Source organism: Miscanthus floridulus, chromosome 6, assembly GCF_019320115.1.
Source record: "Miscanthus floridulus cultivar M001 chromosome 6, ASM1932011v1, whole genome shotgun sequence".
NCBI lineage: Eukaryota > Viridiplantae > Streptophyta > Magnoliopsida > Poales > Poaceae > Miscanthus > Miscanthus floridulus.
Window position 1 is genome coordinate 22,521,924 of NC_089585.1, and position 26,647 is coordinate 22,548,570.

Below are 26,647 nucleotides of genomic sequence, written 5' to 3' on the forward strand. Positions count from 1 at the left end.
GCTAGTTAGAGCTCACTTAACCAATTCTAGAAGCAAGGTCACACAAACCTATGACGCTAGTACATTAAGCAACAAGGGAGCTCCTACACATGCTAGTAAGCAAAAGCATAAAGCTACCTAAATGCACTAGCAATGCTCAAAAACAAGGCAACCAATGCCAAATTAGAGAGCACAAAGGCTTAGCTACACAAACTAAGCAATGTGACTAACACGGTTACACAAACCAAATTAGCCACGCAAGGGAGCTACTTCTATGCTGTACAAGCAAGAAGATAACTAGTGAGCTACACAAGCTAATTAATTGCAAGAGCAACTACACAAGCACAATTTATATGAAAGTAATCATAAGCTTGTGTAAGGGGATTGCAAACCAACGGGAGGAACAAAGTTGACACAGTGATTTTTCTCCCAAGGTTCATGTGCTTGCCAACAAGCTAGTCCCCATTGTGTCGACCGCTCACTTGGTGGTTCAGTGGCTAATTGACATCACCCACCAAGCCCGCACATCGGGCACCACAAGAACCTACCCTAAAAGTGAGGGTAGCTCAATGACACGCTTTACTAGAGTTGCTCTTCGCGGCTCCCGCGGGACGAGCATAATGCCTCTCACAAAACTCTTCTCTAGAGCTCCACACAAGCTTCTTGCGGGCTTTGACGGAGACCACCTCCAAGCCATCTAGGAGGTGGCAACCTCCAAGAGTAACAAGCACCACCGGCTTGCAACTCGATCACCTAGTGCCACTTGATGCAATCACAATACAATCTGTCGGTATAGAAAGTGACCAACTAGTGAATATTTATAGTTTTGCTGTACATTGTGATTGAAGGCGGGCTAGCACTCAATGATTCATGATTTATATGGGTTCAAGCAATGTGCCCTACGTCCAGTTGGGGTCGGTCGGTGACTTTATTCTTGAGCCCAGGAGCTTAAAGTTTGCAGTGGGGTTACAAACAAGAAGGAGAAAGATGGGGTGTACAAGAGGTCCGGGCGGCTCTAGTCGGAAGGGCTGAGAGTGACAGGAACTTTGCTATGAGCTAAGTGTTCAAGCGGGTGCTTGAGGTCTGAACTTGGCGGTTCTGTGGTTGTGAGCTATCGATCTAACGAACTCTGATCAACTAGAATCAGTCTCCTTTTGTTGGAGGAAGCGCACCCCCTTTTATAGATGAAGGGGACGGCTTTATAAGTGAGAGGGAAAGGGTGCGTATGTTACCAAGTCTTGTTGCCCACACCTACCGAGCCTTGTTGCCCACACCGGTGGGTACAAGATAATGGTAGGCGCCTACAACACTGTTGATATTACTATAGAATGTCAGATGCAAGTGGGAGGTCGTGCTGCCTTCTTCAGGGATGATAGACATCGGTACCTACAAATACTATTTGATGCCTAGAGGCATGTGAGGAGTCTCACCATGTTCACCCAGTACGATAAATCCTGGTGCCCATAATGCTATCGATGCCTAGAGGCACATGGGGGGTCTTACCGTATGGGAGTTTTTAGCGGCACCTATAATACTGTAGAGGGAGATGTCGACGCCTACAATACTGTTTATGTCAGGGTGGTTGTGGTGTACTGTTCCGAGCAGGGTATGGTCCCTGGTACAGTGGTTTTGACTTGTGAGCCTTGCCTTGCTTTTCTCTGCACATCTCCTGGTTCCTACCGAACAGGCATCCTCGGTCGGATGGCTCTAGTCGGCTCTGAGCATGCCGGTCAGAGAAGAGCGGTGAGTAGGGTTCCTACGAGCCCTAGTCCGAGGGCTGTGGGGTTAGAGTTGGAAGTAGCGCTTTGGGCCGGGCCTTTCGATCAGAGAGGGTGTCCGGAGGTGGCTAGAGGCCAAAGCGAGTGCTTCGATCGGAGTGTTGGGCCGAAGGGGTCAACGAGCGAGCGCCGCTCCTTTTGGTCCAAACCTTCTGGTCGGCGACTAGGCCATCCTTCTAGCCTATTGTATTTAGACTCTTGAGCTGAGCCTTGGCACAGAAGCCGATCCCCAAGGGACCCTGGGTTTATGAACCCGACAGGAGCCCCCAAGCCCTTGGCGATTTGGGTAGAATCGTTCAAGAGATTTTTGTCTTGCCGATAGGTGCGCATGAGCGCACCCATGGGTGTAGCCCCCGAGCCCCCAGGCAGTTCGAGCAAAACCGTCTGGGGGGTTTTCTGTGTCATCAGGGGAGGTTTTATGTTTTGTCGGCAGGTGCGCGTGAGGGCACCCACGGGTGGGTGTTGTTTTAGTGGGCGTGTGTGCATGTTTTTAGTCTGAGATGGAATTTTGTCGCCCAAGGTGTCGTTGTGCAGCCGAGGCATTTTTAGGCGCAAAGATTAGATTGAGACAGAACTTACTGATCTTGGTGTCGATGAACGCCATGGATCGAGTGAGGAAGTTAGTTTAGGCGTGAGAGAGCTCACTGATCCTGGTGTTGATGCGCACCGTGGGATCAAGTGAGGGAGTTAGTTTGGGCACAAGAGAGCTCACTGATCCTAGCGTCCATGCGTGCCGTGGATCGGGCGAGGAAGTTAGTTCGAGCATGAGAGAGCTCACTGATCCTGGTGTCGATGCACGCCATGGGATCAGGTGAGGGAGTTAGTTCAGGCACGAGAGAGCTCACTGATCCTGGCGTCGATGCGCGCCGTGGGATCGAAATAGTTAGTTTAGGGGTCAGACAAGACTGAGACCATGGGTCCTAGCGTCGGTGCGCGCTGTCGGACTAGGCAGGTCGGAGTCATGGATCCTAGCCTCGGCGCAGCCTGGGTGGCCGAGGTAGTTAGTTTTTGTGATTAGACGAGGTGACTAGGCGGTGCTCATGGATCCTGATGACGCGAGTTCGGGATCGCGGTCCCTGGATTTTTTGGAGCGCAGTCAGAAGCGTAGTCGAATGACATGAGTTTGGAATCGATGTGAGTTCGGAGTCGCGGTCCCTGGTTTTTTGGAGCATAGTCAAAAGCGTAGCCGGATGACGTGAGTTCAGAGTCGACGCGAGTTCATAGTCGTGGTCTCTGGTTTTTTGGAGCGCAGCCAGAAGCGTAGTTAGTTGGTTAGTTTATAGATCGGACGAGGCAGTGCTCATGGATCCTAGCGTCGGTGCGTGCCATGGGACCGGGCGAGTCAAAGTCATGGATCCTAGCAAGTTCGGGGTCGCAGTCCCTAGTGTTTGTCTTGAGCCCCCAAGCCCTGTTGGGCCTTCATAGGGGTCCATGTGAGTTGTGTGCGTTACCCCATCCTTGGTTCCTCACAACTGGAGGTGCTGAGTCTTGTCGCCTGTCCCGATCGCTCGGGCTCGAACAATGTCGCTTGGTGAGTTCGCTAACGGGTATGATTGAGTGGAATCCGGGTCCATCATTCGTGACGGGGTCGGCATAGCCCTCTTGTGACATTCCACTACTCTTTACCTACAACCCAGTAGATGCCTGGGTCATTCCAGAGACCGACCCAGGTGGACTAACGGCCTCCCCTCGATGGATATTTCTATGGGCTTGGCGAGAGGTTCAGGATCAAATGAGAACGTTGAGATGACCTAGTCTGCCAGATCGGGCGAGGGCCGCACGGGGCTCATCTATGGTTTTCTCCCCTGGCTCAGTTGGCTGCTCATGTCGAATGAGGCAACCGCCACTTTGTGACACAACATGGAGCATTGTGATGCATTTCGCTACACATGCGATGCTTAGTTCCCGAGCCCCCGGGCAGTTCAGGGCCCAAATTGTCCAGGAGGCACAGGCGTATGGAATGAATGCGTTTATGGATGTATGAAATGATTGTAAGGAAATAGAGGGGGTTGGTAGTGCTCACCTTGATGGCCTAAACGATGGGGTTCAGAGAGCTTTAGTCAGAAATGTCCGACCAGGACCTATGCTCGTCAATCGTGGGTGAGCCCTTGTGTGAATAGTTTTTGTATTAACGAACACATGCTCACCTTGATGACCTGAGTGATGGGGTTCGGAGAGCTTTAGTCGGAAATGTCCGACCGAGACCCGTGCTCGTCGTTTGTGATGGAGTCGGCATGGCCTACATGGGGCGCCCCTTCACTTCCTACCTTGGTGGCTGCACCCCTACCTAGGAGCTGCCTTGACTACATGAGAAGGTCAGGAGCTCCATATTCTTCTACTGAGCATCTATGGGTGCGACGCCCTTGAGGTACCCGTTGCGCTTGCCAAAGCTAAGGGAGTGGAACCGAGCGGATCCCTTGCGGTCACCGTAGTATTTGCAGTAGTAGAAATGTAAAAGTTAAGTTTGTGGGTGAGTCCCCATGTGAATAGTTTTTTGTATCAATGAATACATCAGTACTGCCCTTGTGATAGAACTGTGATATCCGTTCTCTGTTTATATCCTAGCATAATCTTCATTTTTATCCCTTTTCTCTCGTACCTACTCATTTGTCCCATAGGGTGCGACCTTAGGAGTTCGGGGCATGGCCCGCAGGGCTCGGCTGCTCGTATCCATAAGGAAAGGCGGGGTGCGTTCGGTTGGGAGTAAGAATAGAGTTACATAGGGTAATCAAAGACATGGAATGTGTTTCTATTTGGGGACAAAGTTGTTTATTATATGATAGTAAAAAGAAAAGGTGGTTAGACCCAATTTAGGGGGGAAATGACATAGCTGTTCCATGTTCCAAGTGTTGGTGAGAGCATTGCCGTTGTTGTCCTCCAGTTGGTATGTGCTTGGTCAGATTACTTCGATCAACGTATAGGGCCCTTCTCACGGTGGAGAGAGCTTGTGTTTTTCCTTTGTTGATTGGGTCCTCCGGAGTACGAGATCGCCGACTTTGAGTACCTGTGGAGGGTTTGTTGGTAGCGAGTAGAGCGGATGATGGTCATTTCATGGGCCTCTTCGAGTAGGTCGACCACATCTTGTTGAGCCTCCGTGGCACAGTCACGATCGAAAGCCTTCACTCTTGGTGTGCCATGGTCAATGTTAGAGGGCAACACTGCCTTAGCTCCATAGGCTAGGAAGAAGGGTGTGAATCCCGTGGATCGGTTTGGGGTCGTTCTTAGGCTCCAGAGGATTGCTGGGACCTCTGCAACCCATCACCCATCGTACTTGTTGAGTTGGTTGAAGATGCATGACTTAAGTCCTTGGAGGACCATGCCATTGGCATGTTCGACCTGACCGTTAGTTCGTGGATGTTTGACCGAAGCCCAGTCGATCCTGATACCGTATCTGTCGCTGAAGTCTAGGAACTTTCTTCTAGTGAAGTTAGTCTCATGGTTAGTGATGATACAGCTAGGAACAACGAACCTATAAATGATGTCGAGGAAGAATTTGACTGCCTCCTCCGACCGTATGTTGGTGATGGGTTTGGCCTCTATCCACTTGGTGAATTTGTCAACCGCTACGAGTACGTGAGTGAAACCACCTAGGGCCTTTTTGAGGGGTCCTACCATGTCGAGGCCCTAGATCATGAACGGCCAGGTGATGGGGATGGTTTGGAGCTCTTGTGTCGGCAAATGGGTTTGCCGAGCATAGAACTCGCATCCCATACACCTACGGACGACCTCCTCCACATCTCGTAGCGTGGTGGGCTAGTAAAAACCTTGGTGGAAGGCTTTTCCAACCAGCGACCTTGGGGCCACGTGATGCTCGCAAATGCTAGCATGGACCTTGAGGAGGAGCTGCCTCCCTTGGTTGGTGGGGATACACTTCATGAGTACCCCTGATGGGCTTCATTTGTAGAGCTCATCACCGAGTGCGACGAAGGTCTTAGCGCGTCGAGCGATCCATCGAGCTTCAGTCCTTTTGGGCAGGAGAACCCCCTCGAGGAGGTAGATGAGCAATGGTACTCTCCAGTTGTTTTGATCGAGTGCCAACACGGTGACTTTCGTGGGTGATGCCGTCATAGAGGTGCTGGGATCAGAGCCCCCGAGTGCTGGCTTGACGCTGGGGTCGGAGCCCTCGAGCGCCGACCGGGCGTCGGGGTCAGAGGCCCCAGGCGCTAGCCGGGCATCAGGGTGTGCCTGGATCAGACTTTCGAAGATGCAGGCGGATGGCTCATGGATGTCATTGATGAAGACCCCACTCAGGGACGGATCCTACCTGGCGGCCAGTTTTGCGAGGAAATTGATGGCATCGTTGTCACTTCGAGGGACGTGATGCAGCTCGATCCCCAAGAATTTGTCCTTGAGTTTGCGCACCTCCTGGCAGTATGCTGTCATGAGGGGGCTTTTGCTAGAGTAATCCTTCATGACCTGATCAATGACTAGTTTCAAGTCACCGCGAATGTAGAGTCACGTAGCTCCGAGCTCAATGGCGATGCGTAGTCCATTGATAAGGGCCTCATATTCCATGGCGTTGTTTGAAGCCAAAAAGTGGAGGCGGATGGCATAGCGGAGCCTACTCCTATCTATGGAGATCAGAACCACTCTAGCTCCTGAGCTGGGTGCCATTTCTGACCCGTCGAAGTACATTGTCCAGTACTCGTGGGTGATGTCCGGGGTCGGTGGCTAGACCTCCGTCCATTCGGCGACAAAGTCCATGAGAGCTTGAGACTTAATGGTGGTGCAGGGGGTAACCTAATGTCATGGCCCATGAGTTCAAGTGCCCACTTAGAGATTTATCCCACTGCATTGCGGTTGCGGACGATGTCTCCGAGCGGGTACGAAGTGACGACCATAACTTTGTGGTCGGTGAAGTAGTGTAGGAGTTTCCTGGTTGCCATTAGCATGGTGTATAGGAGTTTCTGCACCTAGGGGTATCGAACCTTGGGGTCGGTAAGTACTTCTCCGATGAAGTATATGGGTCACTGTATCTTGAATTGGTGTCCTGGCTCCTCCCTTTCGACAACCAGGGTGGCACTCACCACATGGTTACTTACTGCGACATAAAGGAGGAGGGGTTCTCCCCGTTCGGGAGCGACAAGAATTGGGGCTGACGTTAGGAATGTTTTGAGGCTCTCGAGAGCCTGCTGGGCTTCCTCAGTCTAGACAAAGGCATCCGTCCTTTTGAGGAGCTTGTAGAGTGGCATCCCCCGTTCGTCGAGTCGGGAGATGAAGCGGCTCAGGGCAGCTGGATAGCCGGTGAGCCTTTGTATGCCCTTGATGTTACGTATGGGGCCCATGTTTTAGATGGCCATGATCTTTTTGGGGTTGGCCTCGATGCCGCGCTCAGATATGATGTATCCGAGCAGCTTCCCCTTCAGGAACCCCAAAAACACATTTTTCGGGGTTCAGCTTGATGTTGAACCTTTGGAGGTTTACGAATGTCACGGCCAAGTTTGTGATCAGGTCATAAGCTTGAGCTATTTTGACCACTATGTCATCAACACAGTCAGCGATTGTTGGTTTCGGTCGTTCGGCCTGATCAGGCCGATCGGGTGTCTCAATTTGGTCGGCGCTGCATGCACCTTTAGTAGGTGGCACCAACGTTCTTTAGGTCAAAGGGCATGGTCATGTAGCAGTACAAACCATATGGGGTGATGAACGAGGTTGTGAGCTGATTGGATTCTTTCATCGCGATCTAGTGGTAGCCTAAGTAGGCATCCAAAAAGAAGAGGATCTCGTAACCTGAGGTGGAGTCGATTATCTGGTCTATGCACGGCAAAGGAAAGTGATCCTTGAGACATGCTTTGTTGAGTCTAGTATAATCAACGCACATTCTCCACTTTCCTATCTTTTTCCTAACAAGGATGGGATTGGTGAGCCTGTCAGAGTGGAAGACCTCTCTGATGAATCCTGCTGCCAGGAGCTTGGTGATTTCTTCACCTATGGCCCTATGCCTCTCGTCATCAAAGCGACGCAGACACTGCTTGGTAGGCTTTGAGCTTGGGATAAGGCACAACACATGCTCGGCGACCTCCTACGGTATCCCTGACATGTTAGAGGGCTGCCATGCAAAGACATCACGATTGTCGCGTAGGAAGTCGACGAGCTTGCATTCCTATTTGGTCGGGAGCTGGGACCTAATCCGAACCATCTTGGTTGGGTTGGTGGGGTCAATCCCCACCGCCTTGGTTTCTTCTTGTGGGCGGAAGGCCGTTGATGAAGTTGGTTTGTTGCAGTCTGGGACTACTGGGGCCAACAATTCCCCGAGCCACGAGAGCTCAGACGAGTTGGCGACCGCCATGGCGAGCTCGTAGTGCTCGCGGTCGCACACGAAGGCATGCAAAAAGGCGCTACTCACGGTGATGACATTGTTTGGTCCCGACATCTTCAACTTGAGGTAGGTGTAGTTGGGGATTGCCATGAATTTTGCATAGCATGGCCGCCCCAAGATGGCGTGGTAGGACCCCGGAAAGTCCATGACCTCAAAGGTGAGGACCTCCGAGCGGAAGTTGGCTCGGCTACCGAACATGATGGGCAGATTGATCTATCCGAGCGAGTATGGCTGCGCTCCCGGGACACCCTATGGAAGGGGGAGCCTACCAGGCGGAGCTCCAACTAGGGGATGCGCATGGCATCGAGGGTGTCGATGTATAGGATGTTGAGGCCGCTGCCCCATCCATTAGCACCTTGGTGAGGCGCTTTTTGTGGACGATGGGGTCAACAATGAGCGGGTAGCATCCTGGTCTCGCGATGTAGGAGGGATGGTCCCTCTGATCGAAGGAGATCGGTGATTCCGACTAGCTGAGGAAGGAGGGGACAGCCGTCTCGGTGACACATGCCTCTCGATAGCGGATCTTGTGCTGGTGCTTGGACCAGACAGCGTCAGATTTGCCGAAGATCATGATGCACTCCTTAGGCTCAGGGAAGTCATCTCCGTCCTTGCCTGCTGCGCCCCCCTTCTTGGCTGCCGCCTCTTTGCCGTCTCCCTCCTTTGGCTCACTGGCCTATCGGAGGAAGCATTTGAGGAGCTCGCATTCCTTGTAGAGGTGCTTGACAAGGTAGGCATGGTTGGTGCATGGACCATCCATGAGTTTGTTGAAGTGGTTAGGCAATCCCTATTGGGGCTGCTTGGCCGTGTGATCGGTCACGATGACCAGCGCAGAGCTGGATGACCAGCGTCAATCTTTTTTGTTTTTCTTGCCCCTCTGCATGGAGGGGCCTTCGTCTGGGTCTGTGCGCTTGGCTTTGACCATGTCTCGGCCTCCACTGAAGACCACTCTGACTGCCTCCTCACTAGAGGCATGGTTGGTGGTGATGTCGAGCAGGTCGCGGGTGGTCTGGGGTTTCAAGTAGCCAAGCTTGTGGATCAGGGACTCGCAGTTTGTCCCAGAGAGGAACACGCTGATGACGTCTGCGTCGATGACATCAGGGAGGGAGTTGCATCATTGGGAGAACCTATGGATGTAATCTCGCAGGGACTCATTAGGCTCCTATTGACAACTCTTGAGGTCGTAGGAGTTTCCCGGACGGACGTACATCCTCTGGAAATTTCTGACGAAGACCCTCTTGAGGTCTGTCCAGTCACGGATGCTATCATGCAGAAGGAATTCAAGCCATGCCGAACATGTTCCCCCACGCAAATGGGAAGGTATTGAATGATGAAATAGTCATCATCCACTCCTCCGGTCCGCCAGGCGAGTCGAAAGTCTTCGAGCCAAATGCCTGGGTTTGTCTCCCCGGTGTATTGGTGATGTTGGCGGGCAGCCAGAAACGCTACAGGAATTGCGCTCTCCGGATGCGCCGGCTGAAGGCCCATGGCCCCAAGCCCTTAGGGTTGGGGCTCCGGTCGTCAAGCCGGTGACCACGCCTGGGGCGCATTTCACCGCTCCCCTTGACCTTTCGGCCAGGATCCATGTCAGCTGCTGTCGTTTGGTGGAGATCACTATCGTGTCGAGCCCAATGCCAGTTGCTGATGATGCTACGAGCGTCCTAGTGCGGATCAAGCCGCTCATGTACCAGCAGTTGTGTGGAGCGAGCGCCGGGTTGGATCATGGCGCGACTGCCGCTTCTCGAGCCGCGCCTGACAGTTGTAGCGGCGAGCAGATCGAGTGACCCATCTGGCGCGTCCCCGCTCCCCCGGTGGGGAGAGAGGGCATTGGTCGGAGTCACAACGTGGAGCTTTCCGCCTGTTGGACGGTGGTGGCTTCTACCAGAACCCGGAGGTTCCGGTAGACTGCGCGCCCGTGGGGGTCGACGGGCTCGGGAACGTCGCGCAGAAGCATTATCATAGCAGCGATGTTCTGGCTGGCCCGGGTGAATTGTGGGAGATCGCTCCCCTCGTTCATAATGTCATGTTGGACCTAACGAGCGTGACCCCGGGTGCCACCCGCCGGGCCATGCACATGGGGTGCAACGTGTCGCACCGACTATGCCGACACAGGCGATGGCTGGTTCTGCTGTCGTTGTCGTAATTCCTCGGCATGTGATTGCGCAGATGCGAGGGCCCCCACACGCAGGTCTGAAGGGGTGTGAGTTTACGTAGACTCCACAACCACCGATGGCTGTCCCAAAGCATCCACCATAGCACACTCCTAGGACAGACGGTGGTAGGGTGCCATGTCACCGATGCTGGAACCATCGCTCTCGCCCTCGCCATCCGGGAGTTCATGGGAAACGGCAGGAACGTAGCTTGCCATTCCCACGAATTCAGAGCCCCTAAGCGTATGCATCCGTGGAGGACACGAGGTCGTAGGGGAACCGATCGTACAGTGTATGTGGTGTGGATTGTACATTCCCTCTGGGTTATCGGTGAGAGATAGTAAATAAAGCGCGAATAACAGTACGCATATTACTTATAGTGGGGTTTGAGCAGAGAGTTTTCTTAGAATGAAGCGCGGATGCCACGTTGTTGAAGTCGCACGTCCTAGAGTCGATGGAGGATGTCCCTTCGATGGGTGCTGGGTCACGAGCCTCCTCGTGGAGGTGTAGTACGTCGAGTCGATCGGCGACGAAGTCCAGGCTTCCGAAGAGGAAGGCCTAGGATGGCTCCAAAATAGGTGGAACCCGCATCCCAGCGGGCGAGAGTGCGGGAAACTCCAATGAGCCGAAGCGGATCGTATCGCCCGAGCTCGCCACGATGGGAGTGGCGGAAAAATGGGCCATCTAATCACCAAAAAGTGTTGAACGTACAACGTCTTCCCCACAGACGACGCTAACTGTCGGTACAAAAAAGTGACTAACCAGTGAATATTTGTAGTTTTGCTGTATGTTGTGATCAGAGGTGGCTTAGCACTTAATTACACAAGATTTATACTGGTTTAGGCAACGTGCCCTACGTCCAGTCGGGGTCAGTCGGTGACTTTATTCCTGAGCCTAGGTGCTCGAAGTTTACAGTGTGGTTACAAATGAGAAGGAGAAAGATGGGGTGTATAAGAGATCCGACCGGCTCCGGTCGGAAGGGCCGAGAGTGACAAGAACTTTGCTATGAGCTAAGTGTTCAAGCAGGTGCTTGAGGTCCGAACCTGGGGTTCTATGGTTGTGAGCTATCGATCTAAGGAACTCTGATCAACTGGAATCGGTCTCCTTTTGTTGGAGGAAGCGCACCCCTTTTATAGATGAAGGGGACGGCTTTATAAGTGAGAGGGAAAGGGTGCATATGTTACCGAGCCTTGTTGCCCACACCGGTGGGTACAAGATAATGGTAGCGCCTACAACACTCTTGATGTTACTGTAGAATGTCAGATGCATGTGGAAGGTCGTGCTGCCTTCTTTAGGGACGGTAGACGTCGGTACCTACAAATACTGTTTGATGCCTAGATGCATGTGAGGAGTCTCACCACGTTCACCCAGTACGATAAATCCCGGTGCCCATAATGTTATCGATGCCTAGAGGCACGTGGGGGGGTCTTACCGTATGGGAGTTTTTAGCGGCACCTACAATACTATAGAGGGAGATGTCGACGCCTACAATACTATTTGTGTCAGGGTGGTTGTGGTGTACTGTTCTGAGCAGGGTACAGTCCCTAGTACAGTGGTTTTGACTTGCGAGCCTTGCCTTGCTTTTCTCCGCACATCTCCTGGTTCCTACCGAGCGGGCGTCCCCGGTCGGATGGCTCTAGTCGGCTCTGAGTGCACTGGTCAGAGAAGAGCGGTGAGCACGGTTCCTACGAGGCCCGATCTAAGGGACGCGGGGTTGAAGTTAGAAGTAGCGCTTTGGGCTAGGCCTTCTGATCAGAGAGGGCGTCCAGAGGCGGCTGGAGGCCAAAGCGAGTGCTCCAATCGGAGTGGTGGGCCAAAGGGGTCGACGAGCGGGCGCCACTCCTTTTGGTATAGACCTTCTAGTCGACGACTAGGCCATCCTTCTGATCTGTTGTATTTAGACTCTTGGGCCGAGCCTTGGCGTGGAAGCCGATCCCCAAGGGACCTTGGGTTTATGAACCCGACAGAATCGCACTAGAATCGCACTCTCACACAATCGAATGATCACTATCAAGCATATGTGAGATGGAGGGCTCCCAAGCACTCTCAAGCATGGACACAAAGTCCCTGAGGTGCTCAACTCTAGCCATGGCCGAGACCACCTTCTATTTACAGCCCCATGGGCTAAACTAGCCGTTACCTCTTCACTGGGCAAATTTTGGGACGACCGAACGCATAGGTCATTTGCACTGGACGTGTCCAGTGGTGATCAGACGTGTCTAGTCGCCTATGTCTAGTCACAGCTGACCCACCACGTGTCCCATTCAAACTAGCCGTAGCCTCTAGCGGCTCTCTGACATATCCGATCAAACGCGCTGTTCAAAACGACCAGATGTTGAGCCACAGCGTCCGGTCAAGTCCAGTACTCTCCTAGGGCTGACTGGACGCATCATTAGAAAATGACTGGACACTGAGTAAGCACCCAGGGCTGACCGGATGCGTCGTTAGAAAATGACCGGACGCTTAGTAAGCACCCAGGCCCAACCGAACGCGTCCGGTCACTCCGGACCGGATGCTCCTAGCGTCCGATCAACTGTTTCACTGAACATCGACTTCGCTGATTCACTGGTGACCGGACGTGTCCGGTTGCTCTCTGCAATTCAGTACCGAGCCACATACCGAACGTGTCCGGTCAGTCTATGGCCAGCGTGACTAACTCTTTTTCAACTCCAACTTCTTCTTCTTTGTAAATGTGCTAACACCAACATGTGTATATGTGTTAGCTTTTCACAAATATTTTCTAAAGGATTAGCCACTCAACTTGCCACGCCACTCAATCCTAGCGACGATGCAAAGTTAGATAACTTGAATAGCACTAGATGACCGATATGCAAACAAGTTTACCCCTCTTGATAGTATGACCATCTATCATAAACCCGGTCATCAACTTCTCTACACACTTATGACCGATGAAATGAAATGCCCTAGGTTATACATTTGTCTTGCATATTCCATTCCATCTCCTCCAATGTCGATGCAACACATGCACCAACATGATCAACAATGATATAATCCACTTCATATCATCACGTGATCATATTGGTTCATCAATCTTTACTTCACTTGCTTTTCACCGTTGCCTTTGTCCATCGGCACCAAGTCTTGCTTAAGTTTCACCGCCACGCTGTCCATCGCTCAAAAGCCTCCAACTTACCATTCACGCTTGCAACTGGTCCATCAAGCTAAGGCATGTCTTGATCTTCTCCACCTTGATCACATGACTCAATGTCATGTCTCATGTGCAATGAGCTCCTTCATCATCACATGTATGAGCTTTGCAACATCTCCGAGCCATTTCAACCTTCATGGCATATGTTGCTCATACACATGTACCTATGAAATAATCACCTATGTATCTCACATAAATACAATTAGTCCACCTAGGGTTGTCACTCAATTACCAAAATCACACAAGGACATTTCATACCTATAGGACCAAATCTTCGATCTATAAAGGGAAGTTAGCAGCAGGTACAAGGAAGACAAAGACGACGACAACAACAATGGTGCAAGTTCACAGGAGGCACTCTGCAATGATCCATATTGCACCTACCCTAATCACAAGAACAAGGGGCCTCCACCATCACCCCCACCACCACCACCACCAACAACAATAAGAGGCTACTGTGGAGAAGATGCAACACAATTTGCTATGTGGCCACACTATTAGGACGACCCTATCTTATTCACATGGCACATCTATTTGTTTGTTGTTTGGTTTAATTACCTAAGGCATGTTAGGTTTAGTCGAAGGAGCTATGTACACTTGTTTGGTACATGTTCTCACATTTCTATTTCGTGTGTTTGTTGTTCACTTCAATTACCTAAGGCATGCTAGGTTTAGTTCAGGACCTCTGTACCCTAGTTCGGTACATGTTCTCATATGTCATTTCATGTGTTGTGTGTGTTGAATTATATAATGCCTACTTCGTTAGGTTTTGTTTGCAGCACGTGATCACATTTCACTACGTCCGCAATATTAAACTGAATATTATGACCATAAATAATGAAAACAACTACATAATGAAAAGCCCAATACTATGACACATTAAACAATACAATAATACTAAAAGTACGACCCTATCTTATTCACATGGCACATCTATTTGTTTGTTGTTTGGTTTAATTACCTAAGGCATGTTAGGTTTAGTCGAAGGAGCTATGTACACTTGTTTGGTACATGTTCTCACATTTCTATTTCGTGTGTTTGTTGTTCACTTCAATTACCTAAGGCATGCTAGGTTTAGTTCAGGACCTCTGTACCCTAGTTCGGTACATGTTCTCATATGTCATTTCATGTGTTGTGTGTGTTGAATTATATAATGCCTACTTCGTTAGGTTTTGTTTGCAGCACGTGATCACATTTCACTACGTCCGCAATATTAAACTGAATATTATGACCATAAATAATGAAAACAACTACATAATGAAAAGCCCAATACTATGACACATTAAACAATACAATAATACTAAAAGTACGTGCCAACAAACTAAATTACACAGTACATGATCTAAGCATGCTCATACTTAAAGTGCATTACATGACAACACAATGAAAAGTCCAACAGTAGACAACATTGTTCATGAATAAACCATAGAATTAGCAAGTAATGGAGACTACTGAGTGCAATGAGACCACTTTCCCTTTCTCAGGGCACCGAGATTCTCCTCCATCGCTGCTTTCGCTTGGCGTGCACGCTCAAGCTTCTTCTCCCTCTCCTCCCTATACGCAGCAACACGCCTCTTTTCCTCCTCTTCCTTGTGCTTCTTTTCTATAGCCTCCTCTCTGCGTCTCTTTCTCTATAATCTCCTTGTCCTCTGCCTCCCACCGCAACATTTCTGCATCTATTCCTTGTCTTCAGGCTCGATCTCAGTGTCGATCCACTGCTCAAAATCATAGAGCGGTGGAGGGGTCTGCAACAAATACAATTGTTACAAAATAAAAAAATCATGCAAGATGTCATATGACACAAAATAATTATTACACAACATCAATTCATCACCATCTTGTTAATGCGGCGCTGACGAAGTGTAGGCTCAAACGTAAAATTGAAACACATCCAATACCTCTGCCTATACGTGTCATCTTCATCGGATTTGGCTACGTTGCAAGGATCGTCGCAAAAGCACATGGATGCTGGAACACCACTAGGCAGAGACAATGGATCGAAGACATTTTCGGTCATCTGGCCATAACTACAATTTAGCCATTTTCGTTCTAAGAATCGAAAACAATTAACATTAAATCCTACACCTAGGGTTTCCCATTTGATCAACAACAATGAACCTATAACATAACAACGTGCGCTGAGGCTATCTTGGTTTGTTAGCTTTTTTACGCCTTGGCATCCTACGATTGTATAATATAAATATTAAAATTCAATGAAACTCTAAGTAATGACGGTTCTTAAGTTAAAAAATCCGACTAATATATACCGAATCGATATGAAAAAAAAACTAGGAGGAAGAGATGATACCTTGCTCTCGAAGATCTATAGATCAAATCAAAGTTTTCAAGGTCCATTATGCCGATTCGTGAGGTAGGACGAAGTGGGGAGAGAAAAAACCTAAGAGGAATGAGAAAGAAGAGGAAGAAGGCTAGGGCAGCAAGGTTGGGCGTCGGGTTAAAACACCACCCGACGCCAGGATCTTTGGCGCTAAGATCTTCGGTGCCAAGCTTGGCGCCGAGCTGCCTGCTAGGTCAGCGTCCACGCCGCCAACGTGGCCCGACATAGGGGTTAAAACCTCTGGCGCCGAGACGTGTAACCCTGGCACCACCAATGACAACGCCGAGTTAAGGGTCCAGAGTTTGAAGGCATACCGGCTCCGTTCGCTGGTCTGAATCTTGGTTGAAACTGACTGAAAAATACTTTTTCAGCTGAATTGTTGTAAGAGAAAAATATTGTTTCGGCTAAAAAAACAAGCCGAACAAATCGAATATGGAGTAAGCTGAACGGGACCACCTTTAGAGACATTTGTGAATAGCTTTGAAAAAACAGGCAAAAAAATAAAAAAATTCGGCCTCGTGTAGGGGAGGAGGACCCACCGCCCACGCGACGTAACTGTGGCAAAGGGGTTTCGCCGCAGAGGTAAGGCAGAGAACTGCACGGATTCTGCGCGTGATGATGCCTTTTCGGCGCGTTTCTGGACGGCCCTGCGCTGTGCGCTGCGCCGTAGCGGGGTGCACGCTCGCGCCCAGGGAGCATGGTGGGTTCTCGTCGGCCTCTTTTGCATCTCGCGGTTCAGCGGCGAATTCTTCTGCGGGCAGCCGGCCACTCCGTAGCAGAAGACACCGAGCACGGTTGAAGAGGGCCCGAGGCCCGGAGGCCGGAGGCCCGTAGCAGAAGCGAAACGGACTGCCCACGTCGCGACGAGGAGTGGCCAAGGCCGTCCGTGCTGCGTCGGCATCGCCCGGCCCGTGCGCCTCGTAGGCGGAATCGGCGCCTCGAGCGCCACGAAAAGGTGCGGACCGCCCGGCACACCGGGTGCGATCTGGCCTGTCCCCGTCGCGTGCCGCGCGACGATTCTGACCCGCCCAGCCCTCGGGGGCCGTGCCCGTACCCGGCTCGGTTCCGTTTGGCGCCGCGCCGCGAGGCTGAGCGTGACGTGACGTGACGGAGCGGCGCGCGCTGTGGCCTGTGGGTTATCGTTCGGCGCGGAGCACCACGTCCCGCCACACGAGAAGGAGGGCAACCTCTCGCTGTCGTTGAACGTTTAGGGGGCGAGGCTTACGTCGGTTTATTTTACGTAAATTGAGGTATCGTAGCGTGTTGTAAGCTGAGCCCTTGTTTAGTTTCAGGTTTCAGGATTTTGGATTTTAGGTATTGTAGCATGTTCGTTTTTATTTGGCAAATAGTGTTCAAATATGGACCAATTAGGCTCAAAACGTTCGTCTCGTAATTTTCCACCAAACTGTGCAATTAGTTTTTCTTTTCGTCTACATTTAATGCTCCATACATGGGCCGCAAACATTCGATATGATAGGTACTGTAGCAACTTTTTGGAAGTTGGATTGAACTAAACAAGGGCTGAGATTAAAATGAACTAGAAATCAGAAAAAGTCAGTTTTTCTGATTTCATCGACTTTGGCTTCACCAGTGAAACTGTTTTGGATGAGCCATGTCAAAGGGGACTTTAATATCAAAACAAAATTTCTGTGTCAGAGTATCACTAGCAGTCGGGGCATACGCGAGTTTCGCTTTTCCATCGTGAGTTAGTCGGTGTTTAAATCCACGGCTAAATTTTACAAATGTCACACCGAGTCTCACATTGCACCATGGGGAGTATTCTGATATTAATAATAAAATAAATTACATAAGTTCTTAGTAATCCATGAGATGAATTTATTAATTCTAATTAATTCGTCAATAGCACATGTTTACTGTAGATTTATTATAGCACCACATTATCAAATCATAGACTGATTAGGCTTAGAAAATTCGCCTCGCAAATTAGTCGTAATCTGTATAATTAGTTATTTTTAGTCTATATTTAATACTCCATACATATGTCAAACATCGGACGGAATAGAGACTAAAATTTAGGGGCAGGAACTAAACTAGGCACTACTCGTGCGCCGGCAGGTGCTCTGGCGAGACTTGGACACCATCCGTTTGAACCGTTTGAGTGAAACAAACAGAGCCTTGGGCAAACGGGATTTTCACTATTTCTTCAAGGAATCGAACACAAGTATCACGTGTGCACTCGTCGGAGTATCGAGGCGTACACACTTCTAATCAGTCATCGGTGTGTTCAGGGTTACATGTCCACGGCAAACTCGACTCCTAGGTACCGCTTGCAAGTATCGTGCGTGAACGACTGAATCTGTACGGGAAACTTGAATTCAGGTGGCACAAGTGGTGTTTCCACACTGATGCCTGCCCTCGTACCCCGCTGGCCCGCTGAGTGCACAAGGAAATCGGTAATGCACATTGCATTTGCAATTTTGCATGCAGGTCGTAATGAGAGTAGCGCATCAGCCTTCGTGAATGGGCCTGTGTTTGGCATTGGCCCAGGATTGACGTGAACCAATTATATACTGCAAGTTCATAGCAGGGAACGCAGGCGCCTCGAACTGACAAGCAACTGAGGAGTGGTCTACTTCGTGAGGGATCAAGGTACCATCTAAAGTGCATGTGTTTCTGTGGAGGCTCGCCAGATGTTCTCTCCCATCATAGGATATCACAGGAACATGGCACATCATAGCACTTGCCAGATATGTAGAGCGGAGGACTCATGGAGACGCTTGTTACTTGAGTACACCATGGCATGTTGTATTTGGGCTTTGGAGAAAGAGGACATTACTGAGTCCCTTTCTCAAATTAAGGAACAAGATGCGAAGGGTTGGCTGGTAGTGATGATAAAGTCCTTGCGACACGAGGAACTGGTCCGGGTAATTGTTACCTTGTGGGCAATTTGGTATACAAGGAGGAAAGCTGTACATCAAAGCATGCTCTCGATGCTCCAGTTTGTTTCTAATTTTGTGGCGAGCCTTGAGCTCGTGAAGTCACAAGAGAGGGCGCGGCCTGAAGCACATGAAAGCCTAGTTTGGTGGATCCCACCACCGATCGATTTGACGAAGATGAATACTGACGCTGTTTGGCTAAGAATTTGGGAGTCGTCGCTACAGCAGCGGTCGCAAGAGATGCTGTGCGAAAGTTCCTGGGTGCCTCGGCCGTGGTGTTGGAGGGCCGTTTCGAACCTGACATGGTGGTGGCAATTCCTTGCATAGAAGGCCTAGCGCTTGCTAGTGATCTAGTCCTTCAAAATTTTAGACTATCGTGTGACAATGCAGAGCATTGGGGAAGGGAACATGAGCTCTTATGGACATAATGTTCAGGAAATTAGAGCTAGATCACGCGATTTAAGTTTCATTGATTTTGTTTATGAAGGGAAGCAATCAAATTTTGATGCCCATGTCTTAGCTAGAATGGCATTTGTATTTCTTATGAACTTGGTAGACATGTTTAGTCATAAAAAAAGTAGTGTCTATGATGAACTTATTAGACATGTTTAGTTTATATCCCTGTTGAATGGCGTTTGTATTTCTTATGAAGCTCAATAAAGTTTTTTTCTTCTCCTAAAAAACATTATTCTTCAAAATAACAAAGATAAACATTAAACTCCGTCAGAACTGCCTCTCATCAAAACAAAGAAAAAGAAGGAAGCAAGCCAGAAAGTGCTTTCCCGTTAAGCCTACAGTGATACATTGAGCCAGAGACATCTCAGCTTTTTTAGGGGGAAAATAAAAGGAAAGAAACTACAGAGTGAAAAGACTTGAGGAAGACTGTGATAATAATAAGTAAACTTAAATGTCAAAAACATTTCTCGCGACAACGATCACTCCAGGCCAAGATTGTTCCATCTCATTTCGTTACGTGTTCATTCATCATATTAGTAAAACGCTAAAGATTCAATCTTTTATTGCAGCAATGCTTAAATGAGGAAGATTCACTCTGTACTCTGCTCCTTGCGCAGAGCACCCTCCAGATGACAGATTTTCAGAATCTGGATTTTGAGTTTCTGACTGCACAGCAGCATGGCAGGATCTAGATCTACCACCATCTAAATCAGAAATAGAACACGGCTTAAGCGAATTAATGAAGATGGTAGCACATCACCACTTGACCTAAGCTTCGATCCGCATGTTCCAGGTCATGGTGAAGCTCTTCCCCAGCGGCAATGCCAGCCCGCCGACCTCCACCATGACACCATTCTTGCTATCCTCCACGCTTTCTTCCCCTTGCAGCGTCGCGTTGCTACCTGCCGTGAAGCAAGGGCTCGACGTCGCGACTGCGGTGGCATCCGCGCCGTCCACCTGGATGGCGAGGTCCTTGCCGGTGCCCTCCAGACCCAACACCGACAGCTTCTCGATGACCAGCCCCTTGTGCAGGCTGTAGCTTCCCATCAGCACCTCCGACCGCACCGTCACGGCCTTGCCGCGCACGCTCGCATGGAACCGCACGTACGTCGCCTGCCCTTCCGCGAGCACCATCTCCGGCCGCTCGTCGTCGTCCACGTACACCGCGCCCTCCGCGTCCGCCTGCGTCGCGCCGAACGGGAACGCGATCACGACTGTGAAGGGCGTCGCCCGGGCGTCCTTGGAGACGAACCCGCCGCGCTGCATCGGCAGGATCGTGTTCTGGTACACGTGCACGTTGATCTCGTTCAGCGGCGCGTCCAGCTTCACTGGGGCGCCGCTCTTGGACACCACCACCTTCTTCATGTCGAACAGGTTGTACCAGGTGCCCGGTGGGAACATGGCGCTCACTGAAGTGGCGCCCTGCTCGAGGACCGGGGACACCATGACGCTGGCGCCGAGCAGGAACTGCGTGCTCAGCCCGTAGCACGGCGTGAAGTCAGGGAAGGAGAAGAACACCGGCCGCGCCACGGGGGCCCCGGTCAGGTGCGCCTGATAGTTGAGTGTGTACAGGTAGGGGAGCAGCTTGTACCGCATGCCAAGCGCGTTCTGCGCCGACTTCGCCACGGACTCCCAGACGTAGAGCTCCTGCCTCGGTGACGCGAAGTTGGCATGGTCCCTGGAGAAAGGGTAGAAGGCCCCGAGCTCAATCCACCTGTTGCACAGCTCCTCAGTCGGCGACGGGTAGAAGCCACAGATGTCAGAGCCAACCATCGGCATGCCGAAGATGCCAAAGTTGAGCATCGTCGAGATCGAATAACGGAGATTTTCCCATGTGCCCTTGTTGTCGCCGGTCCAGTGCGCGGCATACGCCCCCGACCCGACGAACGTGGAGCGGGTCAGAATGAACGGCCTCTTCCCCTGGAGCCCTTGCAGCGCCGTATGCGTGGCAATGGCCTGCGAGAAGCCATACAGACTGTGTGCATTGTACTCCAGGATGCCGTTGTAGTGTGTAGCACTGGTTGCAATGGTGTTGAAGCCGAGACGAGCAGTCTGCCCAGAGGCATTGATCTTGTATGGCGGCTCATCCCATCTTGTGTTTGTAAGGTTCTTGCAATCCAAACAACAGACCCATGGCGTCTTCGAGTCAGGAATAGGGCACTGGTGCGTCTTTGGGATTGTGCACTTGCCCGTGCAGAAGTTGGAGGCCTCGTTCATGTCAATCCAGAGCCCATCCACTGGTACCAAATCATGAAACCTCCGCACCTCATCAATCCACCATGACACACCATTCGGGTTGAGAAAGTCTGGGAAATAGACAGGTCCAGGCCACACCTGGGCGAGGTATGGCTCCCCATCCAGTTTGATGAAGATGTCACGTTCCATGCCACGCTGGTAGACGCCATAGGAGTTGTTCACAGCAATGCCAGGGTCGATGAGGACAATGTACTTCATCCCTTGTGCATGGATCTTGTCAAGGAATGCCAGCAGTTTGGGGCGTGGATAGTTGACCGGGTCAAGTGTGAAGTCTTTAGCGGCATCCATGTGGTCATCATCATTCCAGATCACGTCCAGCGGTATCTGGGCATTCCGATAACCCTCCACAACGCCCTCTACCACTGAAAGGTTCTTGTACCCCCACCTACATTGGTGGAACCCTGAAAGACAAGCACATGGAGTACTCAGAGAGTTGAAGAATTTCACGGTACAAGAATTTATGCATAGTAGCATGCAGGCAGCAAGTTTCAGTTTCTTGATAAAGCAGCTACATACTATTTCATACAGGAAATGGAAATAATGCATTGTCTAAAATTGGAATGGGAAAAGCAAAATTGTTCATGAATTGCATCCGTGAATCACATTCACTTTCACACTTCAACTCTATTGTACTCACAAAAGAAGAAAATGGTAATAGTAACTGGTCAACAAGTACGGCAAGAAATTCAATACGCGCATGTGCATTGGCAAAATTGATTGTAGTGTGAGTTATTTCTCAGGGTTCTGATCATCAATTTTCATGGTGGTCCATGAATTGGGGCAAGATCAGTACAGAGCACATGGAAGGCCTTATCCTTGTAGGTAACATGGCCTCACTAGCGGGTGAAACTGACACACTATCTTGTAATGGGAAGCTGCATTTGGGAAGTTATATGTTTGATAGTTGATACAGAGATAGACTTGCAATTTCCTAAAGAACAAAAGTAAATTCCAGTTCCCAGGCTTCCAGCAAGGCACATCAATATGCTAGATTTTGTAATCATCATGATGTACAAGCCTACAAACACTAGTGAAAAAAAGTTTCAGTATTTTATTTGGTAGGAAGACCAAGCAAACTGCATTTTTTTCTGATGGAAGGAATTTCACACATCAGTGGAATACTAATCTACTGGGAGTAAGACACATTGTACGCTTACCACCGTCTCCCCCGGTATTCAATCAATGGGTGCCAGGGTGACAATGCTTCATCCATTGCATTAGTCACTCTGGAAGCAATGAATGTTTGTAGCAAAATAGTTCATAAATTGTAGACTATGTTATTCAGAACAAAGAGCATGCACATTTGATGTAGTTTCATGTACTGAAAGAAAATAATCAGCAAAAGCAGCAGCGCTGAACATGCTGTATGAGAAAAAACCAATTGATGCATAACGTTTTTCTCAGATTTCTGAACTTCAGATCAAGCTGTTCCATCTGCTAGCAGTCTGCGCAGTGCATGCATATCCTTAGCATTTACTTTGCACAGAACTAAACCAGTCACATTCTGCTTTAAGGGGATATTGCAATACTGGTAAACTGAAAGGTAGTATACTGGATTATGCCATGATGTCCATGACATGGGAGTATTCTGTTTTATAACAAAGAGACTCGACTTTATTTTTTGAGCAAAGAGTTCACATGATGCGATTGAGAACTAGTTAATATAGCGCCGGCATGCTTATCACTGTCTAGTGAGTAGTGACACCTGATACAGCAAATAAACTGCCCTATCTGTCACCAAATATCTACATTAGTGTGTGCCAGAGTATGGCATCCATGGAGTCAGAGAAGGCTACATCTCATAAGTGAACCTGAAAGTTAGCTAGTCATGGCATCAGATAAAATATATGATCGAAAGGATCAAACTAATCAGGCAACAATTAAGTATCCATCCATGGCATCAGATAAAACTAAATGTTTTCAGTCAATCTCGATCTGGCAGTATGTTTTGCTTAACCAAATGATTGTGCCAATCAGGAATTTAGCAAACCATAACTTAAGCAAATGATGTATCCTCCTAATCTGACAATGAGTAAAGGGCAGCACAAAAAATGAAATAAATACACTCTGAGCAAAACAGTCCTTACCAAATGCCCAGTATGGCATGGGCGCAGGACGGCCGATCATCGACGTGTACTGATCCACGATGGCCAACGGCGTCGGCCCCGCGAAGAAGTAGAAGTCGAGAAGACCTCCGATGACCTTGTAGGTCAGCGATGTCCCCCTGTAGAACACGTCCATGCCATTGCTGTTGAGCAGCAGCACGGCGTGCGCGACGCCGCGGCCGCCCAGATTCCGGAGGTCCATGTACACCGGGTGCGAGCCGTAGAGGTCGGTGTTGAGGTTGATGGCGGAGATGTCCGTGGTGTAGATGGTGTAGGGGTCGTTGGGCCGCAGTCGGATGCCCCCCGGCTGCGTGTTCTCGCCGAGCCCGTACAGGGCGGCGTCCTTGGGCAGCGCCGTGGACACCTCCAGGTACTGGTCCTTGAACACCAGCGCGCCGGCGCTGGTGTTGAACAGCGGCTGCCCGGTGGACCGGCGGTGCACCGCGAACCAGAACGGGTCGCGGCCATAGGTGAACACCAGCTCCTCGCCGGGGTACTCGGCGCCCGTGAAGGGGCCGTCCGTGACCTTGCCGCCGGTCACGGGTGGGGCTGGCTCCCTTGGGAGCAGGTTGTAGGGGACCTCCCACCTCTGCTCATCTGCATCGGTGATCTGCACGCGCACCCTGTCCCTGGTCTCGTGCCTGCATAGCATTTCACCATTAGAAGATGACCTCAGGTAATTTTTTAAGCCATCGCAAAGTTGAGGCATACTCTGAGCTTGTGATTGGAAAGTCTTAGAATACTTGGGAAAATCATGGTTTGGAGTCTATGCAGGTGAACATTCGCTGTAAAATCAGTAAAATATCGACCTCATGGTCATACTTGGGACCCTATGCAGATGAACTCATTGTCAACCATTAAAACGTGACCTCAGGCCTCGGGGGAAGAATGGAACACTATTGATTGCAGTTCAATCTTAAAATGTTCCTGAATAATTCCTTCTGCTCTACTAGCCGTAAATCAAAATGGATTTGCCTTGAAGGATTTAAGCAATTGATTATTACAGCAACCAACATTCTCCTCGAAAGTACTACAGGGATGTGTGTCAACACTTCAGACTAGAACAACCGCGGGAAAGGAAAAACGAAGAACAGGAGCTACTGATTTGCTGCTTGGCGAGGAGAAGCAAGTTCTTACTTAACAAAGAGCCTGAGGCGAGGGATGTCAGGACCGTAAGTGGAGGTGCGCTGCTTCACCTGCAGGTAACCCACAAGGCCTCCCCCGTTGGGCAGCTGAACAAGGGACACCAGCTTGTACCCGAACCCAACCTTCGGCTCTGCTGTGCCGACCGCGCCATGGCTGCTTGCCAAGGTGAGAAATAGAAGGCACCACAGTAGGTAGGAGAGGATGGCCGGGCGAGAAAATGACAGCATTTCGTTGTGCTCAGTTGGTTTTTTCCTCACTCCCTCACGAGCTTCCCTTTGTAAGTTTGTACAGCTACTCTATGGCCACTGCCCTGCAGCGTGAACTGTGAACTATGAAATGCAAGACAGTGAGGAGGAGATGCCTAGAGAGAGAGAGAGGTGCTCGTGCTCCTGTGGTAGTGAATAAGAGTAATGGCGGGGAGTGAGCAGTGGCAGCTGTGTTGAGTGGCATGTCCAGTGGATACCGATGAGGCGATGACCGAACCTTTTCCTCCTTTATTATAGACTCTGTGCCCAGCCCATACATCGATCACTGACAAGTGGACCCAGCTGATTTGCAGAGAACCGAATGTCAGCTTCTGCTTAGGGGCGTCCACAACGTAGCGCTTCTTGTTTATGATGTATGATAACCAGTGATTAATCATGATATATATATATATAGGGTAAAACTATTTTACAGCTGATCATAGAATAACTTATTCTATAGCCACGTTGATTTACGATAATGTTTGTACCAATTTACGATAACATGAATATGCATTTACGATACTCGTGTTACTATAACTCACGGTGATATTTATCATAATATTATAGTAAATCACTTAGTAAGGAGTTACTGTAATCTCGTAAATTAAAATAGTAATTATCGTAACTCAAAGTGCCACAGAATAAGTTGTTCTATGGCCAGCTACATAACAATAGTTCTATATATATATTATAATAAATTTATTTAGAGATACAAATATTGATGTTAATAAAAATACTAATATTTATGATGCACCATAAATACCATTAAATTGATCATGATATATCTTTTATAATAAACTATTTAGAAGCACAAATATGAATATTATTTTCTATAGTAGTTATTTTGGGACACAAGGAGTAACAAGCTTGTTGCTAGGCTCCGGAGGTCCATGTCAAACACGTTTGAGAATGACCTTGCTTCCAAATAATTTTTGGAATTCTTCATAGCTACTTAGTGTTAAGTTTGATAAATGTGCACCATACTTCTAGCTCACATAGGTCACACTACTAATCTATACCCTCTTTATAATACATAAAAGAAAAACACAAAGTCCTAAACTACTCTAAGTGTCTCTCAATACCAAATGACACTTAGAACTAGTTTGTCCTAAACCTTGTCGACCATCCTTTAAAAACCGAAATGAAATCCACCAATAGGGACATGAAAACTATTGATCGCCTATTAATCAATCATCATCGTGACCTAACTTATAATGTATCTGCAAAACACATGTTAGTCACAATGATTGTATCACTATTAATTGCCAAAACTTCAAAGACAATGTTGAGTAGTGTTCAATACTAACATTAAAGAGCATCTTCCAACAATTTTATACTCTTAAAACAATCACCTTTGCGCCAACAACCAAGAGGTATGACGTCCGAAGGTGCTGTCATCGCAAACCAGAAATCAAGACTTTGTGGATTTGCAAGGCAAGAACCGAAAGGGCGAGAAGTGTTTATAACAATACCTCCAACAAGAACCCAATGCAAAAGGTGTCGCCGTTGCCAACATTCAACGATGGCAAGACACGGAGGTGGGGCTTTTCTCCCCAGTGCCGCCCTAACAACACACAGAGTCTTCCCTAGGAGAGAGTGCAAGGCGAGCACTTGCACAGGCCCCTGAATTCTTGATTAGTATTAACTTTTTATTCATTCTGGTCATTATCTCAATTGCATATACCTAGTTTTTCAAGTTAAAAATAATCAAAGTTGACCCAATTTGCTTTGTTGCCGCTGTCTAATTAATTGTATGTAGTGTATTTGTTGTTGTATTTGTTGCTAAACGAAAGTGCTAGCCCTGGACGTCCG

General features: G+C 49.2%; 2 protein-coding genes across 2 annotated transcripts; both read right to left on the reverse strand.

Annotated features, from left to right (window-relative positions):
* Window positions 1-7,860: 7,860 nt before the first annotated feature.
* LOC136460340 (uncharacterized) lies at window positions 7,861-8,223 on the reverse strand. Its single transcript, XM_066460078.1, has one exon. It carries the CDS (start codon window positions 8,221-8,223, stop codon window positions 7,861-7,863), a length of 363 nt encoding a protein of 120 aa, XP_066316175.1.
* Window positions 8,224-19,620: 11,397 nt separating this feature from the next.
* Window positions 19,621-25,040, reverse strand: LOC136461859 (alpha-xylosidase 1-like). The gene is made up of 3 exons (XM_066461188.1): window positions 24,582-25,040; window positions 23,427-24,085; window positions 19,621-21,740 (listed from the first exon to the last, which is right to left on the reverse strand). Exons 1-3 carry the CDS (start codon window positions 24,815-24,817, stop codon window positions 19,852-19,854), a joined length of 2,784 nt encoding a protein of 927 aa, XP_066317285.1. The 5' UTR covers window positions 24,818-25,040; the 3' UTR covers window positions 19,621-19,851.
* Between the last annotated feature and the right edge of the window lie 1,607 nt (window positions 25,041-26,647).